The following is a 24276-nucleotide window of genomic DNA, read 5'->3' on the forward strand; positions in this document are numbered from 1 at the left end:
AGAGATTGGCGCGGCTGTGCGAGTGTGATTTTCTCAACCTCGAATGAGTGGCGTTGGGAACCCGTTCAAGGGGCGTTGAGGGATTGTGCTGCTTTTGGTGAACCGAAATACACTGACCAGTTCTTGGCCAGCATTAATCCATCCTACTGTTACCCTAATACTATAAGGATGTGGGGGGCCAAGAGTTAAGGAACTATAAGCCCAGGCCACGACGTCATTATAGTACCCCTAGAAATGGTCAGTCAGGGTAATCAGGGTGGTTTCAAGTTGCAAAATGGTCGATCGCGGCTCTAATGCCATTTGCTTTGCGCATCCTCAAAAACCCTTTTGAACCCCCCCCCTCCTGGCACCTTTTCTCTTCTGCAACCCCCCCGTTTGGCTCATTCCCTATCCCCTCCGCTTTCCAAGGTTCCCTCTCTCCTCTGTTCATCAATCGCTCTCCAACCCCTGAAGCAACTAGAGAGAGAGAGAGGGAGAGAGAGAGAGAGCAATCCTCATTCATCACCCAACCAGCTTAATCCTTGCCTGGACCTTCCTCCCTCACTCGTAGCCCTCCCTAGACCTTCACTAGCCCGCAACACTAGCAAAGTTCACGTCTTCTTGCCAACACATTCTCTATCCATCTCTCCCTCTCCATCTCTCTCTTCTCTCTTCTCTTCTTCCTCTTCTCCCTCCCCTCTCTGGCTCGGGCACAAGTCGCCTCGACATCTGCTCCGCGCAGAGCACGCCTGTCGCCGAGTCCATCGTTTCTCCCCACCTCTTTCTCGCCACGTCGCTTCACGAACCGCACCAAATCCCCATCGTCCCGACCTTGCTCCATCGCCGCAAGGCGCGCTCGCCACCATGCTTTGTGCGTGGAATCATCCTCTCTCCGTGCACGCGCTGACACCTCTGCAGATCTCACCGCGGACAAGTTCCCAGTCTGTGAGTAACACACTTCTCCACATATCATCTCGTAGCTGTTGGCTGACCCCTTCAGTCGTCCCATTCGGCGTCATCGGGTACGTGCACACCCTCGGCTTCGTGGACACGTTATCGTCCGACGGCGACGGCTATGGCTTGACAGCCTTGTATTTGATGCTGACGCTGACAACATAGGTTTTACCGCTACCTGTGGTATTGCATCCGTTTGGTCGCCCGCTACGTGTACCGACCCATTCCACTGCCCGAGACGCCAACATGTACGCGCAAACACACACAGCTGCGCTCACACTGCAGACCGCGCCGACGAAGATGTCACCATCATTGTCCCCACTATCGACGCTGGAGAAGAGTTCCGTGGTACGTGCCTACTCGCCGAGGCGGTGCAGTAGCGTCGGCCTGCGCCCTCAATCAATCTGGAGGCTGACATCTATCAGAGGCCGCGCTCTCATGGCTCGTCGGCAACCCCAAGGAGGTCATCATCGTCACGGAGGAGAAGATGCTGGGCCCCCTCCAGGAACTCGCAAACTCGGTCGACCCTAGCCGCATTAGTGTCCTGACGGTACCGTTTGCCAACAAGCGCCTGCAGATGTCCCACGGCATTCGTAACACGACCACGGACATTATCGTTTTCGCTGATGACGACGCGATCTGGCCTCCTGAGCTCCTTCCGTACGTCCTCGCATGCTTTGAGGACCAGCAGGTCGGTGGCGTCGGTACCTCGCAGCGCGTCAAGTCGGTCGGCAACAAAATGACTCTCTGGGAGGTTCTCGCTGGGTTCCGTCTCACGATCCGCAACATTGAGATTGCTTCGGCCACTCACATTGATGGCGGCATTCCGTGTCTCTCAGGCCGCACCGCCGCATACCGCACCGTTATTCTCAAGGACCCCGACTTCCTCCACGGTTTCACCAACGACCTCTGGCTCGGCAAGTACCACCTCAACTCGGGCGACGACAAGTTCCTCACTCGCTGGATGGTCTCGCACGGCTGGAACACGTATGTTCAGGTTTGCAAGGAGGCCGAGCTGCTCTCGACGATGAAGCCCAACTGGCGCTTCCTCAAGCAGGTCCTGCGATGGACTCGCAACACCTGGCGCTCCGATTTCCGTTCTATCTTTACCGAGCGCTATGTCTGGACCAAGCACCCATACGTCGCCTACACGATGATTGACAAGTTTATCAACCCGCTCACCCTGCTTGTCGGCCCTGTGCTCGTCAGCTACCTGCTATACAAGTCTACAAAACCCGTTGATGAGGGCGGCTACCATCTGCCGGCTTGGGACATTGCGGTCTCGTACATTGTCTGGCTCTTCTGCACACGTACCTTAAAGGTTCTTCCCCACCTCTGGGACCGCCCCAAGGACATCATCTATGTCCCAGCATTCATTCTGTTCGGATACTATTTGTGAGCCTCTACAAGTTTCCCTAAGCTGACTCCAGCGCCGTCATGAAGATTTACGCTCTTTTTACTCTCCACAAGACCGGGTGGGGCACTCGTTCGGGTATCGGAGACCCGGCCACCGCCACGACGGCAGCCATGAACAACGAGAAGCCCAGCCATTTGGTCGAGACTGAACCTGAATCATCGCAGTCTCGGCCATACGACGTTGAGATGGCACAGAACGTCAACAACCCGTACCGGGCTTAGGAAGGCCTCTAGACATCCCCTCACTTGCAGGCCTTAGACATTGACTTGCATCATAGACTACACTAGCGTCTCGGACGCCTCCATAGCTTCTTATTGAACACATGATGGACCTTTACGCCATGCACTTCTGCACCTGTATCTCGTCCGGATAAATTGCGCTGCGCTGTGAATTTTCTAGTATGCTCTATCTCGAGCTCTGTTGAGGCCCGGGCCATGCCGCCACCATATCCATGACACCGCCGAAGCGCGCGCGCTCTTCGTCGGTGACGCCCTCCCCAATACGCTTGAGAGCAAGGCCAACAACGACAGCGCGGCGCGGCGCATGCACTAGTTGGAGGGCCCACCACACGAGCGTAGCGATCTGTGACACGTAGAGATCGTGCAGTGCCGCGTCCGGCGGGCTTCCGAGGAGGGGCGTGAGTGCGATACTAGCTGGAGGGGGTGGAAGGGCCGCGAGCTTTGCGTCGCCGGGTGCGCTTGCCGGCGGTGCCAGGAGCTGGTGCACTGGGGGCAGGGACGCTTGTGTCTGCTGTCAGCTGCGCACAATGTGATTAACGGAAGGCGGATGTGACAATCCTGCGACTCACGAGACATCCAACCTTACCGCTCTGCGTCACAACGACGAAAATGCGGTCGTCAAAGGTCTGGAGGACGAGTTCAGTTGGCAGGCCGCCGATCTCACGGCGCAGTTGGAACGTCTGAATCGGGGTTGGTGGCGCTGCGGACAGTGGCGCGAGCGCGGGCGCGGGCGCCTCGAACGACTCTTCGAGAAGGGACATGGTGTGTTGTCAACCTCCTCTTAATTGAATGTGCGTCGTTCACCTCCACACAACTCGTAATGCTCATGTAGGCGGAATTAGAACTCTCCTGAATCCTCACGTGCCGTCACCTCCACTTTCGATGACCTTCCTCCACCACCACATCACCATGACCGACGCCGAGGCCGACGCACTGCGCGATCTACGCGACGCCCTGCGCGCCGGCATCCCCGACGTCGACGACTTTGTCTTCCGCCTGTCGTCGACGCTCAGCGAGCTCGGCCTCTCCCCAAGCGTCGTGGTGAGCTCAAAACCGGATACCAGGCTGCGCTACCTCCCAAGCGTACAGACGGCACTACTCTCCGTCCTTCCCACCTTCCTCCCCGCCCTCGATTCTCACGGACGCGCACTACTGGACGCGTTCTTTGTTCCCCCTCCTTCACCAATCTCCAATGCCGTCGCGCTCACAACGTACATGACCTTATCGTCGTCCCTCGCTGCCTCACCGCCCACACCTCTTGCCCTGGAGAGCCGGGGATTTGTGCTCGAAACACTGACGAAACTCACTGCGACGTATGGCATCGACGCACTCTATTGGGCAGCCCGCGGCGAGCTTGCTTGGGACGACGCTGTGCGTGCAGCCACTTCTATCCCTGGCAAGGTCGCGAATGCTGTTGGGCGGTGGCGCGACGCCGGATGGACCGGGGACGTACCACCATCTCTAGTACCCAGGGCGTACTTTGACGCTCTGGTCCGCCGTACCGAGGGACTTGCGTACGAACTCGCTCTTAGTGGCGGAGACGCTGCCCCACTTCGTCCGCTCTTGGAAAAGCTCGCCTTACTTGGCCTCCTCTCACCCCCACCGGAGCAAAGTCCATCGCCTTCATTCCTCCCCCCCTTGCTTCCCGGCGCACTCGCTCATCTCCACCCACCTCCTGGGGCACTCGACGCCTACCCCGCCACATTCTTCCCTTCCCTCCTCCTCCCCCTCACGTCCTCGACCGTCGCCGCGCTCGCCGACGCGCTCCTCGCCCACCTTCCCTACCGCCTCTCTCCACCCGCACTAGAACCCGACACCCCTGATCCCCGTGTGCGCCGCGCCGCTTCCGTCTTGGGGAGTTTCCTCGGCCCGGCTGATGACGAGGCGCAGGCTCCGGTCGTGTACGCCCTCCTGCACGGAAAGTTGCGCTCTATTCTCAGCGACGAGGTGCAACATGCCCGCCGGCGAATGGTCGTTGCGTGGGCTGGCTCTGCGGGGTCAGATGGTGAGCTGGAATACTCGGCTGAAAGCTGACATCAGCGTCACGGGCGCTCGTGGACTCCACAATGGACGCATGGGCCGACCCGAAGGGGATCAAGTTTGGCCTGTTCGGAGCGCAGTTCAGTGAGCTTAACAGACACGATACCAAGCTGACTGAGACCTCACACACACATTACTCCTGGCTATCTCACTGCTACAGCCACTCGACCCACATCTCGTTGCGCTGTCGAGACGCGCCAAGTTTATCCAGGCTGTCCAGGCGTACCTCTTCCACCCCGACGCCCAGATCCGACGGCTGGGAATGCTCGTCGCGGAGGTCGTCAGTGATAGGACGATCGTGGAGGATGACGGCGCTAGGCCAACTGCTGAGGAGGATATGGACGACTTGCGGGCAGGGCTCGAGGTTGACGACGAAACGGGCGAGCCGGCCCTCAAGGGGCCCCAGTCATCTCGAGGGGCGAAGAAGCTCCGGTTCACCGGCATCTGGGAAGGTACCGGGCAAGGACAAGAGGAGTGTGCATGGCTCCGTCGCTGTGTTGGTGTGCGCGACGGTGACGCACCAGTAGGCGACGACCCAGAGGCTTGGCTGCTGGGGTGGGGCGCTGAGCCAGCCGAGGTCCCAGCACCGCATCCACCGAATGAACCGCTATCGCCGAAGGCGAAGCGCGGACGCTCCTCCATCCCAAAGACGGGACCAAAGGTCAAGCCCAAGATCGTCATGCTCGACGATGACCAGGCCGCCGACCCGCTCGAGGGATACGCTTCGCCTGCTTCCTCTTCCCGCTCGCCATCCCCCACGCCCTCCTTCCTCGAGGAGGTTGCAGCCGACCCCAGCCTTGCGATTGACGCAACGAAGAAGCGCAAACTCAAGCGACCCGTGTATGTGCGGCAGCTGACCGAACTGCTGCGCGAAAAGGACAAGCCCGAGTCGATCGAACTCGCGCTCCAATGGGGTGAGGGGCTCGTCCGCGCCAAGCGTGGGTTTGGCACCGAGGTCGTGGACAACGCGGTGGCTGTCACGGCTTCAGCTTTGGCCCTTTCAAACCCGTTCAACCTGGACGACTTTGAACCGAGACGCCAGGGCCTCGTGACGGCCCTCGTGGCGTGCTCGCCGCACAATGTGCCTCCGTGAGTCACGTTATGCTAATAGACAACTCACACCAGCTTCCTCGCCGAACAGTACTTCTCTGCAAGCTACTCGCTCCTCCAGAAGTCGGTTATGCTGACTGCGCTAGCGATGGGCGCACGCGAGCTTGCGGGCCTTCCAGTGCCAGACACTCCACGAACGCGCGCCATCGACTTCGCCTCCAAGACCCTCCCTCCCGCCCTGCACGACAAATACATCACGACAGCGGACTATACGTACGCTGGCCAGCTTGAGGACGCTGTCAGCGGCATGCGTAACCTGCTACTGTCGAAGAGCGCGAAGAAGGGCGAGGAGACGGTACCTGAGCTGGCGCGCGAAAAGCGCCTCCGCGTCGCGTCCAAGCGACAGAAGTTGGCCGGTGGGAGCGTGGTCGCCGCTCGTGGCGAACCACTACAGGAACATACCGGCGACGCTGCCCCGCCGGTGGTGTCCTACAGCACCGTCGCGGCCGAATACTTCGTCCTGCCCCTGATAAATCGCTTCTGGGACTATTTCCAGGACGCGAGCGTGCGCGAGACCCGCGCTATCTCTACAGGCGGCCGCTTCCGCGGTGCGGGTACAGGCATGGTCCTCTCCCCGCTCAGCCTAGAGAAATATCTCGCAACCATCGCTCTGCTGGTACATGCAGCTCGGTACGCTCCAGCATTCCTTGCCGTCCTGGCCCCTAGTGCAGTCGAGCTTGCCGTGACCATCGGCGCGCGGCAACCTGCAGCCCCTCAGAACCAAATCATGATGTCTGACAGCGGTGAGCAGGCTCCAGAGGCTCAAGTAGTTGGTGCTGCGCTAGAGTTGGCTCTCGCGGCCCTAGACACGGCAGTTGAACTCGACGGCGGGCGTACAATGGCATTTGACCATCCCGAGCTCGTCCTCGCCACCGGCGAATGGGCAAGCGCCGTATTCGAGGCCCACAGCGACAGCGTCGCGGGTATGGGAAGCAGGGATGCCCGCCTGCGCGCAGCAGCGGCAGGCGTTGTGGTCAAGGTTTCCGAGGTCGGGGAGAAGTGGGGCGGCGGAGCTATGGGGAGGTGAGGGTGATCAGGGCTGGGAGATTGGGAGATGAATAATCCTTGCATACTGGCTGCTTGAAGCTGCTCGATTCAATTCATTGAATTGCAGCTGTCTGTGTGAAGGCTGGGCGATCCCCGATTCCCACTCGGATTACGCATGTCCGATCGGAGTTGGTTATTTCCGTCTCCGACTGACGTCCACAACCCGCCGTGGGCCGCCATCTGCCGCTGGCAAGTGCTTAGCCGAGCGGCCTGGGGTCGCAGCACGAGACGGTAGGCATAGTGCGGTCCGAAGCTTGGATGCGGTACTTTCCGGCACCTTGCGGCCCGCACGGGCGGGTGGCTGTGACCCAAGGCCGATTTCGGCGAATCCCCCGCGAGACTGAATGTCCGATGGAACGTGTGCGTTGGTGAGTTCCGCGGGTGCTTGCCAGTTCAGCGCACATCGTCTGTTCAGCGCTCAGGTCGGCGGTATCACATGGCCCAGAGCGGCACTGCACGGCTCCATGTTGCTCGGACATGGCAGATCACGGCTTGAACAAGGTCAAGGGGGGGACAGAACACCTCGGCATGAGCAGGTACTCTGAGGCCCCGGCAGGCTCAACGTGGCGTGTCCGTCATGGCAGACCAGCAGCGCGCATGCCTAAATGTACTGAGGCAGTGAAAGAAGGCAGAAGATAGGCGGCTCAAGAGCCGCAGGAGGATTATCGGACTGGCATCACATGCGCCCTTCAAGCACCTCCAAATCCCCGCACCTCCTCGCACCCGATCATGTCGGGACACTCGGATGCCAAAAGGATGCGCTGAGCAGCTATCGCCACCAAGTCTCGATCTTGGGACCTCGAGGTGATCATACTCGTATGAGCCTCGCGCTCTTCCACTAAGCTATAGCGATGTGATGCTGCTGACGACTGTCTGTGACCTCCGCCTAATAGGAGTTCGTGTTGGGGTTGACAACCCGGATTCAGGAGTTCTGCATGCTCCTCCTACTCCTTGGAATCCATGTCGCTCTAATGAACGAGGCGAACCGCTACCCATGATATCCAGAAGTCGATCATGTCGACAGCATGAACCACCACTATCCCTTTCTTGCAGATCACTGACGATCGAAGCAGAGGCGCGAGGTCGGCGGTTGCCGCCCAGACACTGCCCCTTCTTGTGATAACACGTTGATGTGGATAGTATCTTTATGTGTATCTTGAGTCCCTCCTTGAGAGAGGAGTGTCCATCGCTGAGAGGATGTGGTGAGAGAGGCCTTGGTTGGGTGGCAATTCGACGCTGAAGATTGGATTGCGGACTGTGACACATCTCCGTTTTCTCAATGAAAGTCGGATCGCCGCCACTCGGAAGTGACAACACCATCCATTCATCAACATGAGGCAGCTCCGAGCAGCGACACGCGCGTTGCAAGCGCCGCGGAGGGCGCTGCCCATGCGCCCGGTCGTGAGCCTATTGGCGGCACGGACACCTCTTTCTCTTCGCACCCGAGTGACTCCACCACCTTCTCTCGTCTCCGTACGCGGCTTCGCGTCGACCGCCCGCGTACTGGCCGGCACGGATGGCAAGTCGCGCAAAATCGACATGGACCAGTTTCCGCCTGAGCGCATTCGAAACCTGAGTATCATCGCGCACATCGACCACGGGAAGAGTACGCTCGCGGACCGGTTGCTGCAGATGACGAATACGCTGCCTCCAGAGGCGGACGCGCAGTTCCTCGACAAGCTCAAGGTCGAGCGCGAGCGCGGGATCACGGTCAAGGCCCAGACTGTATCGATTATACACACGCACACGGACGGGAACAATTACCTCATCAATCTTATTGATACACCGGGACACGTAGACTTTAGCTACGAGGTGTCGCGGTCGCTAGGGGCGTGCGAGGGCGGTTTGTTGCTCGTCGACTGTACTCGTGAGCTTTGGAAGTAATGCAGCTTACACCAGAGGGAATCCAGGCGCAGACACTGAGTGTGTTTCACCACGCTGTCGAGGCCAACCTCAAGCTACTGCCTGTCATCAACAAAGTTGACTTGGGCCATGCTTCGCCGCAGGAGACGAGCGAGCAGATTGCGCAAACGTTCGGACTGCCCATCGAAGACTGTATGCGGATCAGCGCCAAGAGTGGGCTCGGCGTCGACACTGTGCTCCGTCAGATTGTTGACGCATTGCCGGCTCCGAAGTGGGAGGGAGACGACAAGCTCCGCGCGCTCGTGTTCGACACGTTCTACGACCGATTCCGCGGGGTTGTGTCCCTCGTCCGCATCAAGTCGGGCCAGGTCAAGAAGGGCGACAAAGTCAGGTTCCTCCAAGCCGGGAAGAAGTACGACGTCCTCGAGGTCGGGATACAGAATCCAGAGGAGGTGCCGGTTGGCGCGCTCAAGGAGGGACAGGTCGGGTACCTCGTCGTCAACATGAAGAACTCTGAAGAGGGTGAGCTGCGGAGGATGCTGAGAGCTGACAGCAGCGCATATCGGAGACACTGTGTGCCTCGCCAACGAGCCGACTGAGCCTCTTCCAGGCTTCCAGCCCATGAAGGCGATGGTGAGCTTTGTGTGGTCTGGTTGTAAGCTGACATCAGGTGTACGCTGGCGTGTTCCCGATGGACAATGGCGAGTTCCCGCAGCTCGAGGAGTCAATTGAGCGACTTACGCTGAACGACCGAAGTGGTGAGCTCTTACGATCCCGTCAAGCTCACACCAGTCTCTGTCGAGCGCGAGTCATCTGCCGCCCTTGGACAAGGCTTCCGTCTCGGTTTCCTCGGTACGCTGCACATGGATGTCTTGTGAGTTACTCTCTCACTCACCTATTCCTCCCCTACCCCGCTGACGACAGCCGCCAGCGCCTCGAGGACGAGTACTCGTCCAACGTCATCATCACTGCCCCGACCGTACCGTACAAGGTTGTCTACCAGCGCGGCAAGCAGCGGGTCGAGGAGTTTATATCCAACCCCACCGACTTCCCCGACACGTCGGACACACGGTTGCGGGTGTCGCACGTCGAGGAGCCCATGGTCAACGCCACCATCTTCGTCCCAACTGGTGAGCGAGGTCTTTCACATGTTAGCTGACTGCAGAATACGTCGGTGCGATGATGGAGCTGTGCGCAAAGTACCGTGGCATCCAGGAGGAGTACAAGTTCCTTGACAACACGGATCGCGCGATCCTCAAGTACCGCCTGCCGCTCGCAGAGATTGTCACCGACTTCTTCTCCGAGCTTAAGAGTGCCAGCTCGGGCTTCGCCTCGTTCGACTACGAGGAGGGCGGATACGAGCGGTCCAACCTCGTCAAGCTCAACATGCTGCTGAACCAGAAGCCAGTCGACGCCCTCTCCCTCATCGTGCACAAGGACGCCGCGCAGTTCATTGGTCGGCAGTGGGTCAAGAAGCTCAGTGAGTAGCTTTGAAGATAGGACACCGAAGCTAACAGGCAGAGGACGTACTCCCTCGCCAGCTGTTCGAGCTCGCGATCCAGGCGTCGGTGGGAAACAAGGTCGTCGCGCGTGAGTCACTCTCGGCCATGCGCAAGGACGTCACCGCCGGCCTGTACGGTGGTCACTACGAGCGGAAGATGAAGCACCTCAACAAGCAGAAGGAGGGTAAGAAGCGTCTCAAGCGCCTGGCAGGCAACATCGACATCCCCCAGACGGCGTTCTTTGACGTGCTGTCCTCGCGTCCGCGGACCTTCTCGACCAGCGCACGCCAGAGTCTCAGCTTTCTAGAGCACCTCCCTGAGGTGCCGCTACCACCTCCGGAGCTGGCGCTCGGTTTCGAGAAGACTACCCCCATTGGACGCCACGACCTCTCGCCTGAGCAGCGCTCGGCGCTCCTCTCCACCATTATGAGCCAAACGTCTGGCCAACTGGACATTACGTCCGAAGCCCTCTTCACCAACTTTACTCGCCTGTACCTCGCGTCGACCACCAACGCCTTCACGCCCAGCGAGCTCCGTACGATTGCGCACACGATGCACGCAATCGACCGCCGCTTCAAGGTCAACATGCGGTCGGCCAACGAGCGCTTCGAAACCGTCATCAATGCCCTCCGCGAGACGGGGGGGAAACAGACAGGCTCGATGCGCGGCCTCGAGTTGGCTATTGTGGTCTCGGGTAGCCGCACGCAGCGGCACGTGTCTCAGAGCGCCCTCCGCAGAACGGAGAGCGTGTTCATGGCGCTCAACCCCACGCCACCCAAGTCCAACATTACCGGGTACCGCATGTGCTTCAACCACATGTTGCACATGTGTGCGCTGGCTCGCTCGCCAGGGCGTCTCAACGCTTGGTGGGGCAAGATGATCTCTGAGGGTATCGCGCCGGACTCGTGGTCCTACCTCAGCCGCATCCTGGTTTACGGGGGGATGTCGAACGTCGACGGTGCCATGTCCGAACTGGCGTTTGCGCTGCCCAAGGTCGAGGGCAAAGACGCGCTCGTGCTCATCAACGCTGCGCTGTGGATGGCCATCCGCGGCGACCGGTGGGACGTTGCCAGCGCACTGCACGCCGCCCTGTCCGCCCGTTCTCCAGACGATGTGGCGCGCGCGCTCGGCGACGGGGGCCTCCCTGAATCCCTAGCAGAGCCCCTGACCCCACTGGCGCCAGACCGCGTGACCTCCGCCATCCTAGTTGAGGCGCACACCTTCCGCGGCGACCTGTTAGCGGCGCTCAACGTCCTCCGAGGAATGTTTGCCGACGGGCACGCCCCAGGCGTAGCAGAGTACATGGCGATGTTCCACGGCTTTGCGCGCCACGGCGTCATCGGGCAGGGAACAGCTGGCCACGCAGCAGCCGCCTTGCCATTCTGGCACGACAACCACGCCACGACCGGCCTTGACAACCCATGGGGCGACGAGGACCATGGTCAATTCGGCTCCAACTACCGGCCCGCAAACTTGTGGACACAAACCGCTCTCGAGGACCTGTTCACCTCTTTCCTCGCCCTACCTCCGCCGCGCAAGACTAAAAAAGCACTCCCCCGCGCCCCAAGTGCCAACGCCGTCTACCGCACCCTCCTGGCTTTCGGGCGGGTCACTAACGCTGACACCCATGCTGTGCGGGCAGCTCTTGGCGCCATGCAGTCCAAGTTTGGGCCGGGGAACGAGGAGGGGTGGGTTGGGTGGCATGAGGATAAGCGGCATAAGAAGATCCGCGCCGTGTTGGACATGGAGTAGATGGAGATTGCATCGATACCCTGCATACTATATTGGCATGTCACTGCTCTGGACCGATCTGAGCCAGGTTGATTGCATGGTTTGAGGTGACGTGGGGTTAGGGGGTTGCCACATTACCGTACATCACCATACGGTACAACCCCACCATGCCGTCAGCTCTTTGCTCAGTCTGCGAGTGGTCCTAGAACATGGGTTTATGTGGGTTTATGCAGCGCGTTTGCGAGAAAGGACATTTTGTCGGTCCGACCAGCCTCATCTCTCGATATTATCGCTGGCTGGAGAGGAATCCGGCTCGAATTGCGCCACTGACATCAGGTCTAGAGTCGATATGCCACTTGAATCAATACACGTCCCAAGCTCTGCTCACGATTGTTCTGATGCCTTTAGGCAGCTCTTGGGCTTCAGGGCTCGTCTTCACGCAGACGAAGCACAACACCGTCACAGCCACAGTGATCACATGCTCCCATCTCGTTCACTAGGCCACTAGCACAGCACTATAACTCTACACTACAGCACGAGGTCGTCGTCGTCGTACGCCTCCTTGATGATGCGATAGATGTACGACGGGGGGTGGTCGCCACTGTGGTCAGCCTCACATATTACCAGTGCTAGCTCACTCATTGGTCGCGTAAAGGTTGACGAGCTCGGGACGGATATAGTCAAAGTGAGGGTCGGGGACCTCGACGCCCTCGTATCCGCCGCCACCACCCGTGTGGTCATACCCAATAACAGGTCCCGGGCCCTGAAAGTCGAGCGTGTCGTACTCGTGGTACAAGTTCCAAGACGGGGCGAACTTGAACTGGCCAGTCACCACGACGACGGGCTTGGCGTGAGTGCGCGCGGCAAGCGTACACGCGAGCGATCCTGCCAAGGCAAACATACCGCCGTTGGCGGACACGCTGTGGGCGCCAAAGATCACCTTAGTGACGCGGGGCATGACGGCGTGCAGCGAGCTGTCGGGGACGAGGAGGGTGGGGATGGAGTGGTGGGCGAGGGCGGCGGCCATGGCCTGCCCGTGGAAGCTGGGTGCGCTCTCAAGCACGATGACACTAAACTGGCGCTCGCGGTACGCGTTCTTGAGGAAATGCTCGACGGTGCGCGAGTGGCCGAGCGTCAGAATGACCTCACCGGAATGAATGTGCTCCTTTGCACCACGGGCGACATCCTCATGCGTCGTCTCGAGCTCGCCAATAACCTCGTCGATCGCCTGAATGAGGATGGGCTTGAGCTTGCCGGCCTGCTTTGCAAACTGTTGGCGCTCGCGCTCTTCCATCTCGTTAACCTCTCCTGGCGTTGGGGACGACATGCTTTCGTGCCGGCTGTGGCTCTGGGACGAGAGAACGCGTGGGGGCGTGGCGAAGAGGCTGCTCGTGGCCGCACTAATGTCGAGCAGGGTGCCCTGGCGCTCAAACTGCACGCGCGAGTGACGCATGGCCACAAAGTTGGACAGATTGGGTGCGGGCCGAGGCATAGGCGTTCCGGGGACGCTACCGCCACTGGGGGAGTAGTTGAAGTAGTTTGGGGGCGTTGCAAAGCCTGGCGTAGCGGCCCCAGGGGTGCCGGGAACGGAGGGAGGCTGGGAAAGGTGCGCAGCCGCAGCTGCGCGGTACTCTTCACGGATGAGCTTGATGATACGCCGCACAATGTTTCCCGAAGCGAGTTCTAGTGTCAGCTGCATCGATAGAGTTATCAGCAGCCCAGGGAAGGCCCATTCACATACCCTTCGGGTTGGCCTCGTTGAGCAGCTTGCCAATGCTGCGGATCGCCTCGATGAGCTCGTCAATTGTGCTAAAACGCATGCTGCGAACGACATTCTGCATCAACGCCGCGGTCGCGAGCGCGACATTGCGCGAACCGACGATTTGCCTGCTGTCAGCATCTGATGGATGAGGAGCTCACCTCCGGCGCAGACGCACGACGAGCGCCTCGACGAGTTTCCCAGTTGGGTCGGCTTTGGTCTGCCGTCAGCTCTGACCGTACTGATAAGCTCACCTCTGCGGCCATTGTTGTAGTGTTGTTGATGGAGACCTTTTGTGAATCGCTCGAGAATCGCACAGACAAGTCAGACATTCAGACATTCAGGCAGACGTGACTCGATTTGAGATCTGGTCCCGCTAATCATTAAGTAGGAATTCAGATTGAGGCTAATGGTGCCAGAGTGGTGCGTCATTGTTGCTGTCCAACATACTGACTTTGTGTTGTTGTTGCCCATCTCCCATGTCCGCATCACAAATAGGTAGGCTAGTCTATCGAGCGCGTTAACTCTCCAGGGCCCATCTCGCAGCAGTACGCGGCGGCAGCGACGGTGCCGCTCATCAAGTCGCCTTCCCTTTGGCTCCCACCACCAGTGAGCTATGTCCTATGTCCTATGAGAACAGCTGACACCAGGTCGAGCTGCCCTCCGACATTCACCCCCTTCCAGAGGACATAACGGCCTACGTGCGCCTCGAGTCTTTCTCGCTGACAGCAGTTTGTCTATCCCTTCACACTCGAGCAACACGTCGTCTCGCTCCAGCCGCCACCGCACGTCGCGATTGCCGAGCGGCGCGCGCGCAACGCCGCCATCCTCCACGCCCGCGAGGTCGAGGAGGAGGAGCGTGAGAAGGCTGCGCTGCATAAGGTCGCGCCGGGGTATAACCCTGCGGCAATGCTGATGCCCACGCACCGCGATGGAGCGCCCAAAGCAGCATCCCCGCCAATGCCTTCCCCAAAGAAGGAGGCTGACCCGATGGACGAGCTGGTCGCGCAGCTAGAGGAGATGGAGAGCAGCAAGAAATTGTATTAGGTACAAGTAGGGTACATGACACTACGACTGTTACGACATGAGCGCGATGAGGCCCAGCTCCCTGGTGTCAGCTTGATGACATACCAATCCAAGCTCACTGTCGGACCTGGTCGCCGACGAGCATCGCCCCGTACTCCTTCTGTGGGCCGAAGCGCTTCTCGGCGCGCTCCGTGAGATCGGGCATCGGCTCGAGGCGAAAGTCAGGTGTGAGGTGCCAGAACTGGTGTCAGCTGTAACGTGATCTCCTTGGCTCACAAAGGTGGACGAGATACGGATATGGGGGCGGTCGGGGTGGGACGCCTTGCGGCGCTTGAGAGCCTGGAGTCAGCATTTTCGCATACTCACATACAGCCAGAGTCGCCTCGTTACAGATAACCTCGTGGAAACCCGCTGCCGTTAGCTACGCGTATCGCCCAGCAGCCATCTACCCTTGATGAGGCCGCCGCTGAGCCACTCCAACTGCTTGCCCGCTTGTACGAGCAGGCAGCCCTCAGGCACCCGAGCAGGAATACGCTTCCCCGTGTTGCGCGCCCATATGTTTACTGCGTCAGCTGTGCCACGGCCAACCTTACATCCGGGGTATCGCGACTGTCCGTGGATGGTGAGGAAGTTGAGGTCCGTGTGGAAGCCAGCGAAGATGCTGCGATTAGATCAACAGCTGCGTGAGACCTACGTGTTGAGCTCGCCATACTTTTCGAGGTCAGTAGCAGTGGGAGCGAGTAGGTGTGAACCATACCGGCCCGCATCGAGGAAAGTGCGCTCCTCGAGCCCAAGACCGACAGCAACCATGCGCGCCACACCCTCGACGCTACTGTCAGCTATACTTGCAGTGCGACAGCTCACGCCTCCTTAATGTGTGTGCCCCACTCATCGACGCGCGTCTCCCAACCCTCCATAGCGGCCGGGACGACATTCGGCGCGGTCGAGTACGGGAACTTGGACTCGTACGGTGGTCTCTCCGTCATGCGGTGGAAGAACCTGGTATCAGCGGCGATATTCAAGCGCCATGCGATGACTCACCGGCACTTGGGGTCAGCCGCGTGCCCGCTGAGGTCGAGGGGCCGCTCGGCGGGGTCGAGTGCCGCTATGACTGCTAAACACTCATCATCGCGCCCGCACTTTGGCTTCTCCGTGTTCTCGAGGGTCACGCCCTACCTATGTCAGCAAGGTCATATTGTGGCTTACGACTTGGTATCCCAGCTCAGGCCGTTCGTCTGTGCGCAGTACATCGTCGGGCTGTGCAAAGTAGTCCTCGAAGAGGTCGAGGAAGCGGTCATTCGCCTCCTTTGGCGCGCGCGAGTCGCGGACGACCAGCGCACCCGTCAGGATTAATGACTCGGCCGCGCGTTGGGCTTCTGCCTGTGCCGCAGCGCATGTTGGGTCGGCGAGATAGACGTCAAGATCGACTAGGGCTGGGTCCATTGTTGGCGTGTTTGGTGGGTGGTGACAACTTGTCAACTTGTTCGGGTCCAGTCAACCTCCACCGACGCGACGAATTCCAAGTTACGGATCGTCTATGCACGATTGGCGCCGATGTGGCGCGTCGCAATTCAATGTGCACCAAAGACAACGTGAAAGCATCTCGTACAGACAAGCTCAAGAGACAAGATGCAGACCATGCAGACCATGCAAGCCCGCGGCTCGTCTCTCTCCATGCTAAACTGGGCCAACTCGCCCAACTCGCCCAACTTATCCACCTCCACCAGCCAGGCACCACCTCGCTCGCCTCCACCGACACACTGACGCAATGCATGCTCCAGGTGGTCCTATGCTCGTTTTACTGCTCCACTACGCCACTACGACCGATTACTTCTTTGTGTAGTCGTAGAAGCCCTTTCCGCTCTTGCGGCCGAGCTCACCCTTGTTGACGAGGTCGACGATGGAGGAGGTGGGCTCAACGAGGGCCTCGGGAAGGACACCGGCCTTGGCCTTGTCGACCCAGCCGTCGGCGATAAACTGGGTGGTGTCGAGGCCAATGTAGTCGAGGAGCTCAAAGGGACCCATGGGGTAGCCGGCACCGAGCTTCATGGCAATGTCAATGTCCTCCTTGGTGGCGTCTCCACGGTCAATCATGCGGGCGGCCTCGAGGAGGTAGGGAACGAGGAGGCGGTTGACGATGAAGCCGGGGGTGTCCTTGCACGCGACGGGGACCTTGCCCATGCGCTTGGTCACGTCAAAGAGGGCCTGGTAAGTGGCCTCGCTGGTCTTGTCGGTGCGGACGACCTCGACGAGCTTCATGGCGGGGACGGGGTTGAAGAAGTGGAGACCGCCGAAGAGGGCCTTGCGCTCCTCGGTGCAGTTCTCGGCGATCTCGGAGATGCCGAGCGACGAGGTGTTGGATGCGAAGATGGTGTTGGCGCTATGGTCAGCCTACAATTAAGGGCGGCGTACTCACCCAGCCTTCTTGTCAAGGTAGGCAAAGAGGTCGCGCTTGACCTTGATCGACTCGATGATGGCCTCGCACACGAGGTCGGTCGACGAAACGGCCTGCTCGCTGGCTGTCAGTTGGCTCTCTCACTTTAGACATTAAACGAGACTCACGCGTCGGTGGTGGTGGTGATGTTGGCAAGGACCTTTTTAGTGAAGCCCTCAATGTCATCGGGCTGCTGCTTCTTGCCAACACGGGCGACCGACTTGTTGATAATGTTCAGGCCGTTCTCGAGGGCCTTGTCAGTGACGTCGGTGAGGATGACCTTGAGGCCAGCCTGGGCCGAGACCTGGGCAATGCCGGCGCCCATGAGACCAGCACCAAAGATGGTGATGGTGTTGATGCCGTCGGTCTTGGTGGACATGAGGCGCTGAACGCCAACGGCAGCGCCGTAGGCGGTGCGAGAGCGGAGGGCAGGGCGGGCGATAGCGGCGAGCATTTTGGTGTGATGGAGAGAAGACGGAGAAGTCGAGACGGTCAAAGTTGGAGTCCAAGGAAAAGCAGGGAGGCGTTGGCGATGGTAGCAGAGGGCTGTGAGAGGCTTGAGAGTGACTTTACCTAAAGCCAAATAGGATATGCCTAAACCGGTTGTAAATGAACCCGCGGATCCACCTGCCAACCTCGCCAACTCTACAATAATCTCAGGGTCTCGGCTCTATCTCTCACGTGCAAACACGTGGGAGTTCAAGTCGGAGGTCGGGTATTCAACCCTCGGAGATGTGATCGATCTCCGCCTTGACAAGCAGACTGTGGAGGTGGAGTGTCAACCGCCGCTTCTGACGCGTTGCATCAACCAGTCAGCAGTCAGCCTGCACACGCAGCGCCACGCGACACGACAAATGCGTGTTTCTGGTATATCTCAGCAGGCGTCTCACCGCTTTTGACGTCCGGCGACGATCGGCCAGCAACTGACAATGAGGACGGCCTACAGTACAGGCCGACATGTCGATACGCTTGGCGACTTTGCTCGGCTGCATCGGCAGCCTTAAGCCACCCAAGGCTCGCTAGAAGCCTGGAGCTCTATTCGGCGTCGGCAGGCCCGTGGTTTTCCGGGATCGGGGTGATGGGCGAGAGATAATGCGTTCATGAGTGCACAGACTGAGCCAACATCTTATGTCCATCACTGAGCATTCCAGAACCAGGCACAATCAGGATCATGGTTGGCACTGCAGCTTGGGGTCCTTCTGCCTATCGCACATCACGTTGTCCCATGATGGCCATACATGTTGGCCGAGGCCGAGGAGACTTTAGCGCGCTCTGGGTTGTTGCCTAGGCCTGTTAGTCCCAAGTCGACGTCGCCAGAGGCATTCCGCCGGCGTCGCAGGAGTCGCAGCAAGGTCGAGACCGGCCAGCTCTGATTTGACCCCGCCGCCAACCCAGGCACGACAAGTTGCGGCTCAACCGGACCAAGTAAATGCGATGACATCGGAGGTCAACAATCAAGCCCGATGATATCGGGACTGCGTATGGTGAGCGAGAGCCCTTGCACCATTCCGACTGTTGGAACATCTGGATAAGGGCTATCAACAGCATGGGCAATTGCAAATCGTCGCCTCATTCTATGTCATGTTTCTCTATTCTATGTCATTACTCGACGACTCTATGTCATTATGGTCGATTCTATGTCATTTCTATCCCGGTGTTGCCGGTTTGGAACTCGAACAAAGAGACTGGCTAGAAAGACGAGGCGGGCCACAGGGGGGTCACCTGATAACGCCCAAGTTACCGTCTATACCGCGGTTCCTCCACGCTTGCCCACCCTGTGTGCCTTCTGTTCCTCACCCCACCGACGTCTCACCGCTCCCATCACCAGAGAAAGAGTGATTCACATAAATACGTAGCGCGGAAACTCTCGTCACCACTCTCACAACCAACCACTCCTCGGTCTCTTCGTCTCCCTCTAGCCATCACCTCTACTCCTCTCCAACCTAAACACTTCAACAGCAATGTCGCCCTCCAACGAGCCCGGTTACGTCTCCGCTCACCGCTACGGTATGCTCTCACTCTCCGACTTGTGCTGACCTGCAGGCAAGCGCCTCGTCCGCGTCGCCCGCGTTGTCCGCGAGAACATCTACGGCCAGGAGCGCCACTCGTTTATCGAGTACACCGTTCGTGCCCTTATCGACGGTGACATTGAGAGCTCGTACACCAAGGCCGACAACAAATGTGTCGTCCCCACCGACACTGTCAAGAACACTGTCAATGTCCTTGCCAAGACCTCGCCCCACGTCCTCGACCCCGGCATGTTCGCGCTCCACATTGCCACCCACTTTGCGACTCGCTACGACCATATCAACAAGGCCTACGTCGACCTCACCACCCACAAGTGGACCCGTATCCCTGTCGAGGGCAAGCCCCACAAGTGGTCGTTCGTCCGCGATGGCGAGGAGAAGCAGCAGGTGTCGTGCTTTGTCGATGCGGCAGACAAGAAGAACCTCAAGGCCAACCTCCAGTGTGGTCTCCGGGACCTCTCGGTCGCCAAGACCTCGGGCTCTTCGTTTGAGGACTTCTGGACTGACGAGTACACCACTCTCGTCGCAGTCAAGGACCGCATATTCTCAACCGACGTCGACTGCTGGTACACTGTTCCCCTCCCGAAGATTCCGCTCACAATCGACAACATTGGCGCGATCGGCAAGGCCCTCAACCTCCCCAAGGTCGCCGAGATTGTCCGCCGTGACACGCTCGAGGTCTTTGCTACCGACGAGTCGGCCTCGGTCCAGGCTACCATGTACAACACCCAGCAGCTCATCCTGAAGCACTGCCCCGTCATCGAGTCCATCTCGTACTCGCTCCCCAACAAGCACTTTATCCCCATCAACCTCACGGCCTTTGGCCTCGAGAACGGTCTCGGCTACGAGGGCGGCGCCGAGGTCTTCCACCCTGTTGCCGACCCATCGGGCTTCATCGAGGCGACCGTCACGCGGAAGTCCAAGGCCAAGCTCTAAAATCCGCGGGGGACGCGGTATAGATTATCGGATCATCGGAAGTCAACCAAATTCTCTCTTTCATCTCGACGGGTTCCCAGGCTAGACACGGTAGTGTGCGGTTGAGGCGCTCTAGGCATGTATGCAATGTTGTCAACTACTGAGAGGGTGGGCCTGTGGCTGAGCTACTGATTGCTGACTGCGAACCAGCTGGCGATATCAGCACCGCTTACAGCTAACAGCAGAACCGCGCTGGTGGTTGCTAACTCTTGACCTCCGTTCTGGTCGCAGCCAACAAGTTGCCCACCGTGCCTCGACCTCCACATCCGATTACACCGGCGTGCCTGAAATGACGACCACCGCATCCTTCCGCTTGCATGACCACAGACTGGCACAAACCATCCACTCGCCCATTCCAAGCTACCAACCAGTTCTCCATCTCCTAGGTAACCAGATGCCAACGGACCCGAACCCACTGCGCATCGCAGTCCTCGGCGCGGGCCAGATGGGCGCGGGAATGGCCCAAGTCGTCGCCGATGCAGGACACACCGTCGTGTCATGGGACGTGCGTCCTGACGCCCTCGCCAAGCTCGACGCGCGTATCCGCACTACAACTCACCTAAACGAAGCGGTAGTCGGAGCGGACCTGGTACTCGAAGCAATCGCAGAGGACCTGGCGATCAAGCAGGAGGTGTATCGCCGCATCTCGGCCCTCAACGCAACCTGTATAGTAGCGAGCAACACGTCCAGTCTTCCGGCCGAGCAGCTCGCCGCCGCCCTCGAACCAGCCTCCCGATTTGCCATCGCACACTTCTTCAACCCCGCCGCTGTTGTACCATTAGTCGAAATCGTGCCGGCCCCCCAAACTTCCCCCGAGACTCTTCAGAAGCTAAAGGAGGTAATGGAGAGGGCGGGCAAGCTTCCGGTCGTCCTGAACCGCGCTGTACCCGGATTCGTCGCCAACCGCCTCCAAGCTGCCCTCTATCGTGAAGCCTACGCTCTGGCCGCGGAAGGAGTTGCTTCCCCCCAAGATATCGATCTAGTCGTCCGCGCAGGCCTCGGGAGCCGGTGGGCCGCGGCGGGACCCATGATGGTCACCGACCTTGGGGGAATGGATATTTGGAAAGCTGTGACGGGACAGCTGTTTCCCCTTCTCGCGGCCGACAGGACTACTCCCCAGGCTATAGAGGAGGCGGTGAGGCGCGGCGATCTGGGCTCAAAGACGGGACGCGGGATTTATGAGCATGACCCAGAAGAGGACCAGCGGGTCAAGGATCGTATGGCGGCGCATTTCAAACTCGAGTTTGGGCAGTAGTTGTGTATGCATATGGCTAGAGAGAGAGAGAGGGAGAGAGAGAAAAGAAGGAAGAAGAGGCAGTGCCGGCCCCCTCTGACGATTTCAGGCACGGACATTCCGACCAGCCCATCATATGGCGGCGATCCTTTTACTGACGCACAACATCTTGAGATCACCATCCTTTGACCTCGCATCACATCGCATAACATAACTTGGTATCCACCATCTCTCATTGTCCCCAAAGACCCACTCTTCCTCTTCTATCTCTGCGGGCCCGCCCGCTACCCCACCACCATGGCGTCCCGCACAATCTTCGACCCCTCAACCCTCCTCCGCATGTCCCCGCTCCTAGCAGCAACATGTACAGTCTGGGCCAACATCGACCACACCCTCTTCCTAGACTTTGCCCCAGCGCCCTCCCCCAAATCGCGCGCATCCCCTCTAGCAGCTCTCTTTTCCTTATACGAGGCGAATACGACTGGCCTCGCAGCCGTCGTCGGGGCCGCGATGAACTTGATACACTCGTCGCCAACCGTCCCAGTTGCCCTAGCAAACCCAGCTGCCTTGGGCGGTGCTTCCGTGGTGGCCTCGGCCGCCTCGTGGTCGATCGACTGGCGTTCCCCCTCAACTCTATATCTGGCAGGCCTCGCTCTCACCGCCGCACATCTCGCAATCCAACCTTACCTCCAGAGGGTTGTGCGTGATCTCGTCTCGGCGCCGAACGATTACGCACGAGCCAACGCAGCTTGGCGATGGAGGAGGGCAGTGTTTGTCCGTGCGATCCTGCTCGACTTGCCGGCTTGGGCCTGTTTCCTCGGCGCGGCGATGGGGAGCTTGCGCCCCGTCGTATAAGTAACGCTCATCGTCTCTTCCGTGCCTATCACAGGACACCAGCTGGGCGACGGCCAGCCGCCATAATTCCCGTCCATGGGGGTCGGTGGCAGGCTACTCGCCGGCCAACGCAAATCTCATAGCACTCTTGGCTCCATCAGAGCATCCCCGTCTCCTCACGGCCCATTAAAACACTTCACTCGGCACCCATCACGCATCAAGCCCAATAGCCTCTCGGGCTCTGTATAGGATCTATGCATACTACAAATAACCGGACGGGTATGAGCTGCAGCTACATGAATTGCAGCAGCACAGCAGTGCGCACACCTTGGCGCGTGAGGTGGTGGATACAAAACTCTTTACGCTTAGTCGTCAAACTTGATCGAGTTTGTGGCGAGCGTAATCTCTCCGCCGGCGTAGCTCCCGCGCTTCTTCTTGTTCTTCTCCTTCCGGAACCCGGCCCCACGAGTAACGATGAGGTCGCGGGACGCGCGCGCTCCAAAGTCATTGTTCGAGGCGCCGTTACGGATGTGCGCGTCAAACGAGTTGTCCATCAGCCGCTGGTCATGGAAGCTGACGTTGTTCGACTTGATGCGCTCGAAGCGCGCGTTCTGCGGCCGCCCCTTGCCCTTGGGTCCGTTGGGGGTCGACGTGCCCGAAGGAGGGAACGAGTTCGACGGCGTCCACTCGTCCGCTGGGGCAACCACGGCCCTAGAAGAGTCCGATGAGGTGGGAGCGTTCGTGGAGGGGGTGTCGACCTTGCGCTTCTTGTTGTCGTCCGAGGAGGCGGGGGAGGAGGAGGGCGAACGGCGGCGCTTGGCGCCCAGGCCAGGCTTGGTCTCGGGCTCGGCCTCCGACTCGGAAGAAGACGACGAGGATGAGCTCGACCCAGACGAGCTCGACGACGAGCTGGATGAAGAGCTGGACGACGAGCTGGACGAAGAGCTGGACGAAGAGCTCGAGGAAGACGACGAGGAAGAAGACGACGAGGAGCTCGATGAGGAAGACGACGAGGACGAGGACGAGGACGAGCTCGAAGACGACGAAGAAGACGATGAAGAGTCGCTCTCGTCGCCACTGTCGCTGTCACTGTCGGAAGAGCTGCTCTTGCCCTCCTTGAGGGTCGAGCTGCCGCTAGACGACTCGGGCTTGACCACGACCTCGATGACCTTGACGGCGGGCTTGTCATCCTCGTCGTCCGAGCTGGAAGAGCTCGACGACGACGAACCCGAGTCCGAGTCTGAGTCCGAGTCAGAGCCAGAGTCAGACGAGCTCGAGCTCGAGCTCGAGCCTGAGCTGGACGAGCCAGACTCGGGCAGAGGGACCGCAGCGGCGGCAGCGACGGCGGCAGCGATGGCGCTCTCACGGATCGAGGCAGCCATAGCAACCACGGCCTCCACGGTGCCCTCGCTGCTCGTCTCGTCGTCCGAGTCACTGTCCGAGTCAGAGTCCGAGTCCGAGCTCTCGCTGTCGCTTTCGCTACCGCTGTCGTCCGAGTCCGAGTCCGAGTCCGAGTCAGAGGCCATCTCGACATCAATGGCCGCAGCAGCGGTCACAGCCGCAGCAGTCGCCTTGCTGACGGCCGCCCAAGCGGTCTCTAGGGCATCCTTGTCGCCGCCGGCCGAGGCGGCCGTCTCCTTCTCGAACGCCTTGGTGGAGCGGGTGAGGCCGCGGGCGGCGAGGTACGCGAGGATCGCGGCGTCGAGGGCTGGAGTCAGTGGTTGCCAGCGATGAGCGTTGGAGGGTACCTTTGGTGTCCTGTGCCATTGTTGGTTTGGAATACAAAGTGTGTACTCAAAATTCACTGGTGCGTTGACATTAACCCCCCCTCCACCAACAACCGCGGGGCTCATTACCAAAGACGGATCTGAAATTTATTATTCTCAAGTAATAGTTGTTATTTTATGCGGGAGGTGAGCTGTGATGGGTTTACCACGTGGCCGGGGAAGAGATGAGCCGAGATTGAGATTGGCGTTACCCATGGGAGAGTTGAATGTGCGTGGGTCAGGGTAGCAGCAGCAAGGAGCAAGGAAGGCCGTCAAGTGGAGGCAAACCTCCTTACTCGATCAAAGAACGCAATGGCCATCGCTACCTAAACTCAACAA

General features: G+C 59.4%; 12 protein-coding genes across 12 annotated transcripts; 7 read left to right on the forward strand and 5 right to left on the reverse strand.

The window, feature by feature from the left end:
• Positions 1-843: 843 nt before the first annotated feature.
• CcaverHIS019_0305800 (uncharacterized protein) lies at positions 844-2571 on the forward strand (the record flags this gene model as incomplete). Its single annotated transcript, XM_060599042.1, has 7 exons — positions 844-850; positions 898-924; positions 980-1001; positions 1099-1181; positions 1219-1281; positions 1359-2328; positions 2364-2571. The coding sequence occupies 7 exons, from the start codon at positions 844-846 to the stop codon at positions 2569-2571; spliced, it is 1380 nt and encodes a 459-aa protein (XP_060455775.1).
• A 184-nt stretch (positions 2572-2755) lies between these two features.
• Positions 2756-3350, reverse strand: CcaverHIS019_0305810 (uncharacterized protein; the record flags this gene model as incomplete). Its single annotated transcript, XM_060599043.1, has 2 exons — positions 2756-3097; positions 3159-3350. 2 exons carry the CDS (start codon positions 3348-3350, stop codon positions 2756-2758), a joined length of 534 nt encoding a protein of 177 aa, XP_060455776.1.
• Positions 3351-3498: 148 nt separating this feature from the next.
• Positions 3499-6766, forward strand: TEL2 (uncharacterized protein; the record flags this gene model as incomplete). Its single annotated transcript, XM_060599044.1, has 4 exons — positions 3499-4594; positions 4630-4713; positions 4749-5718; positions 5755-6766. 4 exons carry the CDS (start codon positions 3499-3501, stop codon positions 6764-6766), a joined length of 3162 nt encoding a protein of 1053 aa, XP_060455777.1.
• Positions 6767-8118: 1352 nt separating this feature from the next.
• GUF1 (uncharacterized protein) lies at positions 8119-11903 on the forward strand (the record flags this gene model as incomplete). The annotated part of the gene is made up of 8 exons (XM_060599046.1): positions 8119-8653; positions 8686-9171; positions 9206-9282; positions 9320-9407; positions 9442-9523; positions 9574-9779; positions 9815-10129; positions 10171-11903. 8 exons carry the CDS (start codon positions 8119-8121, stop codon positions 11901-11903), a joined length of 3522 nt encoding a protein of 1173 aa, XP_060455778.1.
• A 507-nt stretch (positions 11904-12410) lies between these two features.
• GCD7 (uncharacterized protein) lies at positions 12411-13907 on the reverse strand (the record flags this gene model as incomplete). The annotated part of the gene is made up of 5 exons (XM_060599047.1): positions 12411-12483; positions 12521-13565; positions 13624-13769; positions 13803-13861; positions 13896-13907. 5 exons carry the CDS (start codon positions 13905-13907, stop codon positions 12411-12413), a joined length of 1335 nt encoding a protein of 444 aa, XP_060455779.1.
• A 213-nt stretch (positions 13908-14120) lies between these two features.
• Positions 14121-14688, forward strand: CcaverHIS019_0305850 (uncharacterized protein; the record flags this gene model as incomplete). The annotated part of the gene is made up of 4 exons (XM_060599048.1): positions 14121-14139; positions 14174-14250; positions 14292-14342; positions 14374-14688. 4 exons carry the CDS (start codon positions 14121-14123, stop codon positions 14686-14688), a joined length of 462 nt encoding a protein of 153 aa, XP_060455780.1.
• A 30-nt stretch (positions 14689-14718) lies between these two features.
• Positions 14719-16110, reverse strand: CcaverHIS019_0305860 (uncharacterized protein; the record flags this gene model as incomplete). Its single annotated transcript, XM_060599049.1, has 10 exons — positions 14719-14749; positions 14787-14908; positions 14944-15006; positions 15038-15078; positions 15117-15230; positions 15261-15328; positions 15362-15496; positions 15532-15666; positions 15709-15839; positions 15874-16110. 10 exons carry the CDS (start codon positions 16108-16110, stop codon positions 14719-14721), a joined length of 1077 nt encoding a protein of 358 aa, XP_060455781.1.
• Positions 16111-16494: 384 nt separating this feature from the next.
• On the reverse strand, positions 16495-17555 carry CcaverHIS019_0305870 (uncharacterized protein; the record flags this gene model as incomplete). Its single annotated transcript, XM_060599050.1, has 3 exons — positions 16495-17047; positions 17084-17182; positions 17230-17555. 3 exons carry the CDS (start codon positions 17553-17555, stop codon positions 16495-16497), a joined length of 978 nt encoding a protein of 325 aa, XP_060455782.1.
• Positions 17556-19062: 1507 nt separating this feature from the next.
• Positions 19063-20064, forward strand: CcaverHIS019_0305880 (uncharacterized protein; the record flags this gene model as incomplete). Its single annotated transcript, XM_060599051.1, has 2 exons — positions 19063-19108; positions 19145-20064. 2 exons carry the CDS (start codon positions 19063-19065, stop codon positions 20062-20064), a joined length of 966 nt encoding a protein of 321 aa, XP_060455783.1.
• Positions 20065-20497: 433 nt separating this feature from the next.
• Positions 20498-21358, forward strand: CcaverHIS019_0305890 (uncharacterized protein; the record flags this gene model as incomplete). The annotated part of the gene is made up of 1 exon (XM_060599052.1): positions 20498-21358. One exon carries the CDS (start codon positions 20498-20500, stop codon positions 21356-21358), a length of 861 nt encoding a protein of 286 aa, XP_060455784.1.
• A 276-nt stretch (positions 21359-21634) lies between these two features.
• CcaverHIS019_0305900 (uncharacterized protein) lies at positions 21635-22192 on the forward strand (the record flags this gene model as incomplete). The annotated part of the gene is made up of 1 exon (XM_060599053.1): positions 21635-22192. The coding sequence occupies one exon, from the start codon at positions 21635-21637 to the stop codon at positions 22190-22192; it is 558 nt and encodes a 185-aa protein (XP_060455785.1).
• A 344-nt stretch (positions 22193-22536) lies between these two features.
• Positions 22537-23938, reverse strand: SRP40 (uncharacterized protein; the record flags this gene model as incomplete). Its single annotated transcript, XM_060599054.1, has 2 exons — positions 22537-23879; positions 23920-23938. 2 exons carry the CDS (start codon positions 23936-23938, stop codon positions 22537-22539), a joined length of 1362 nt encoding a protein of 453 aa, XP_060455786.1.
• Positions 23939-24276: the final 338 nt, after the last annotated feature.

The sequence above is a fragment of the Cutaneotrichosporon cavernicola genome (genome assembly GCF_030864355.1).
Source record: "Cutaneotrichosporon cavernicola HIS019 DNA, chromosome: 3".
Lineage (NCBI taxonomy): Eukaryota > Fungi > Basidiomycota > Tremellomycetes > Trichosporonales > Trichosporonaceae > Cutaneotrichosporon > Cutaneotrichosporon cavernicola.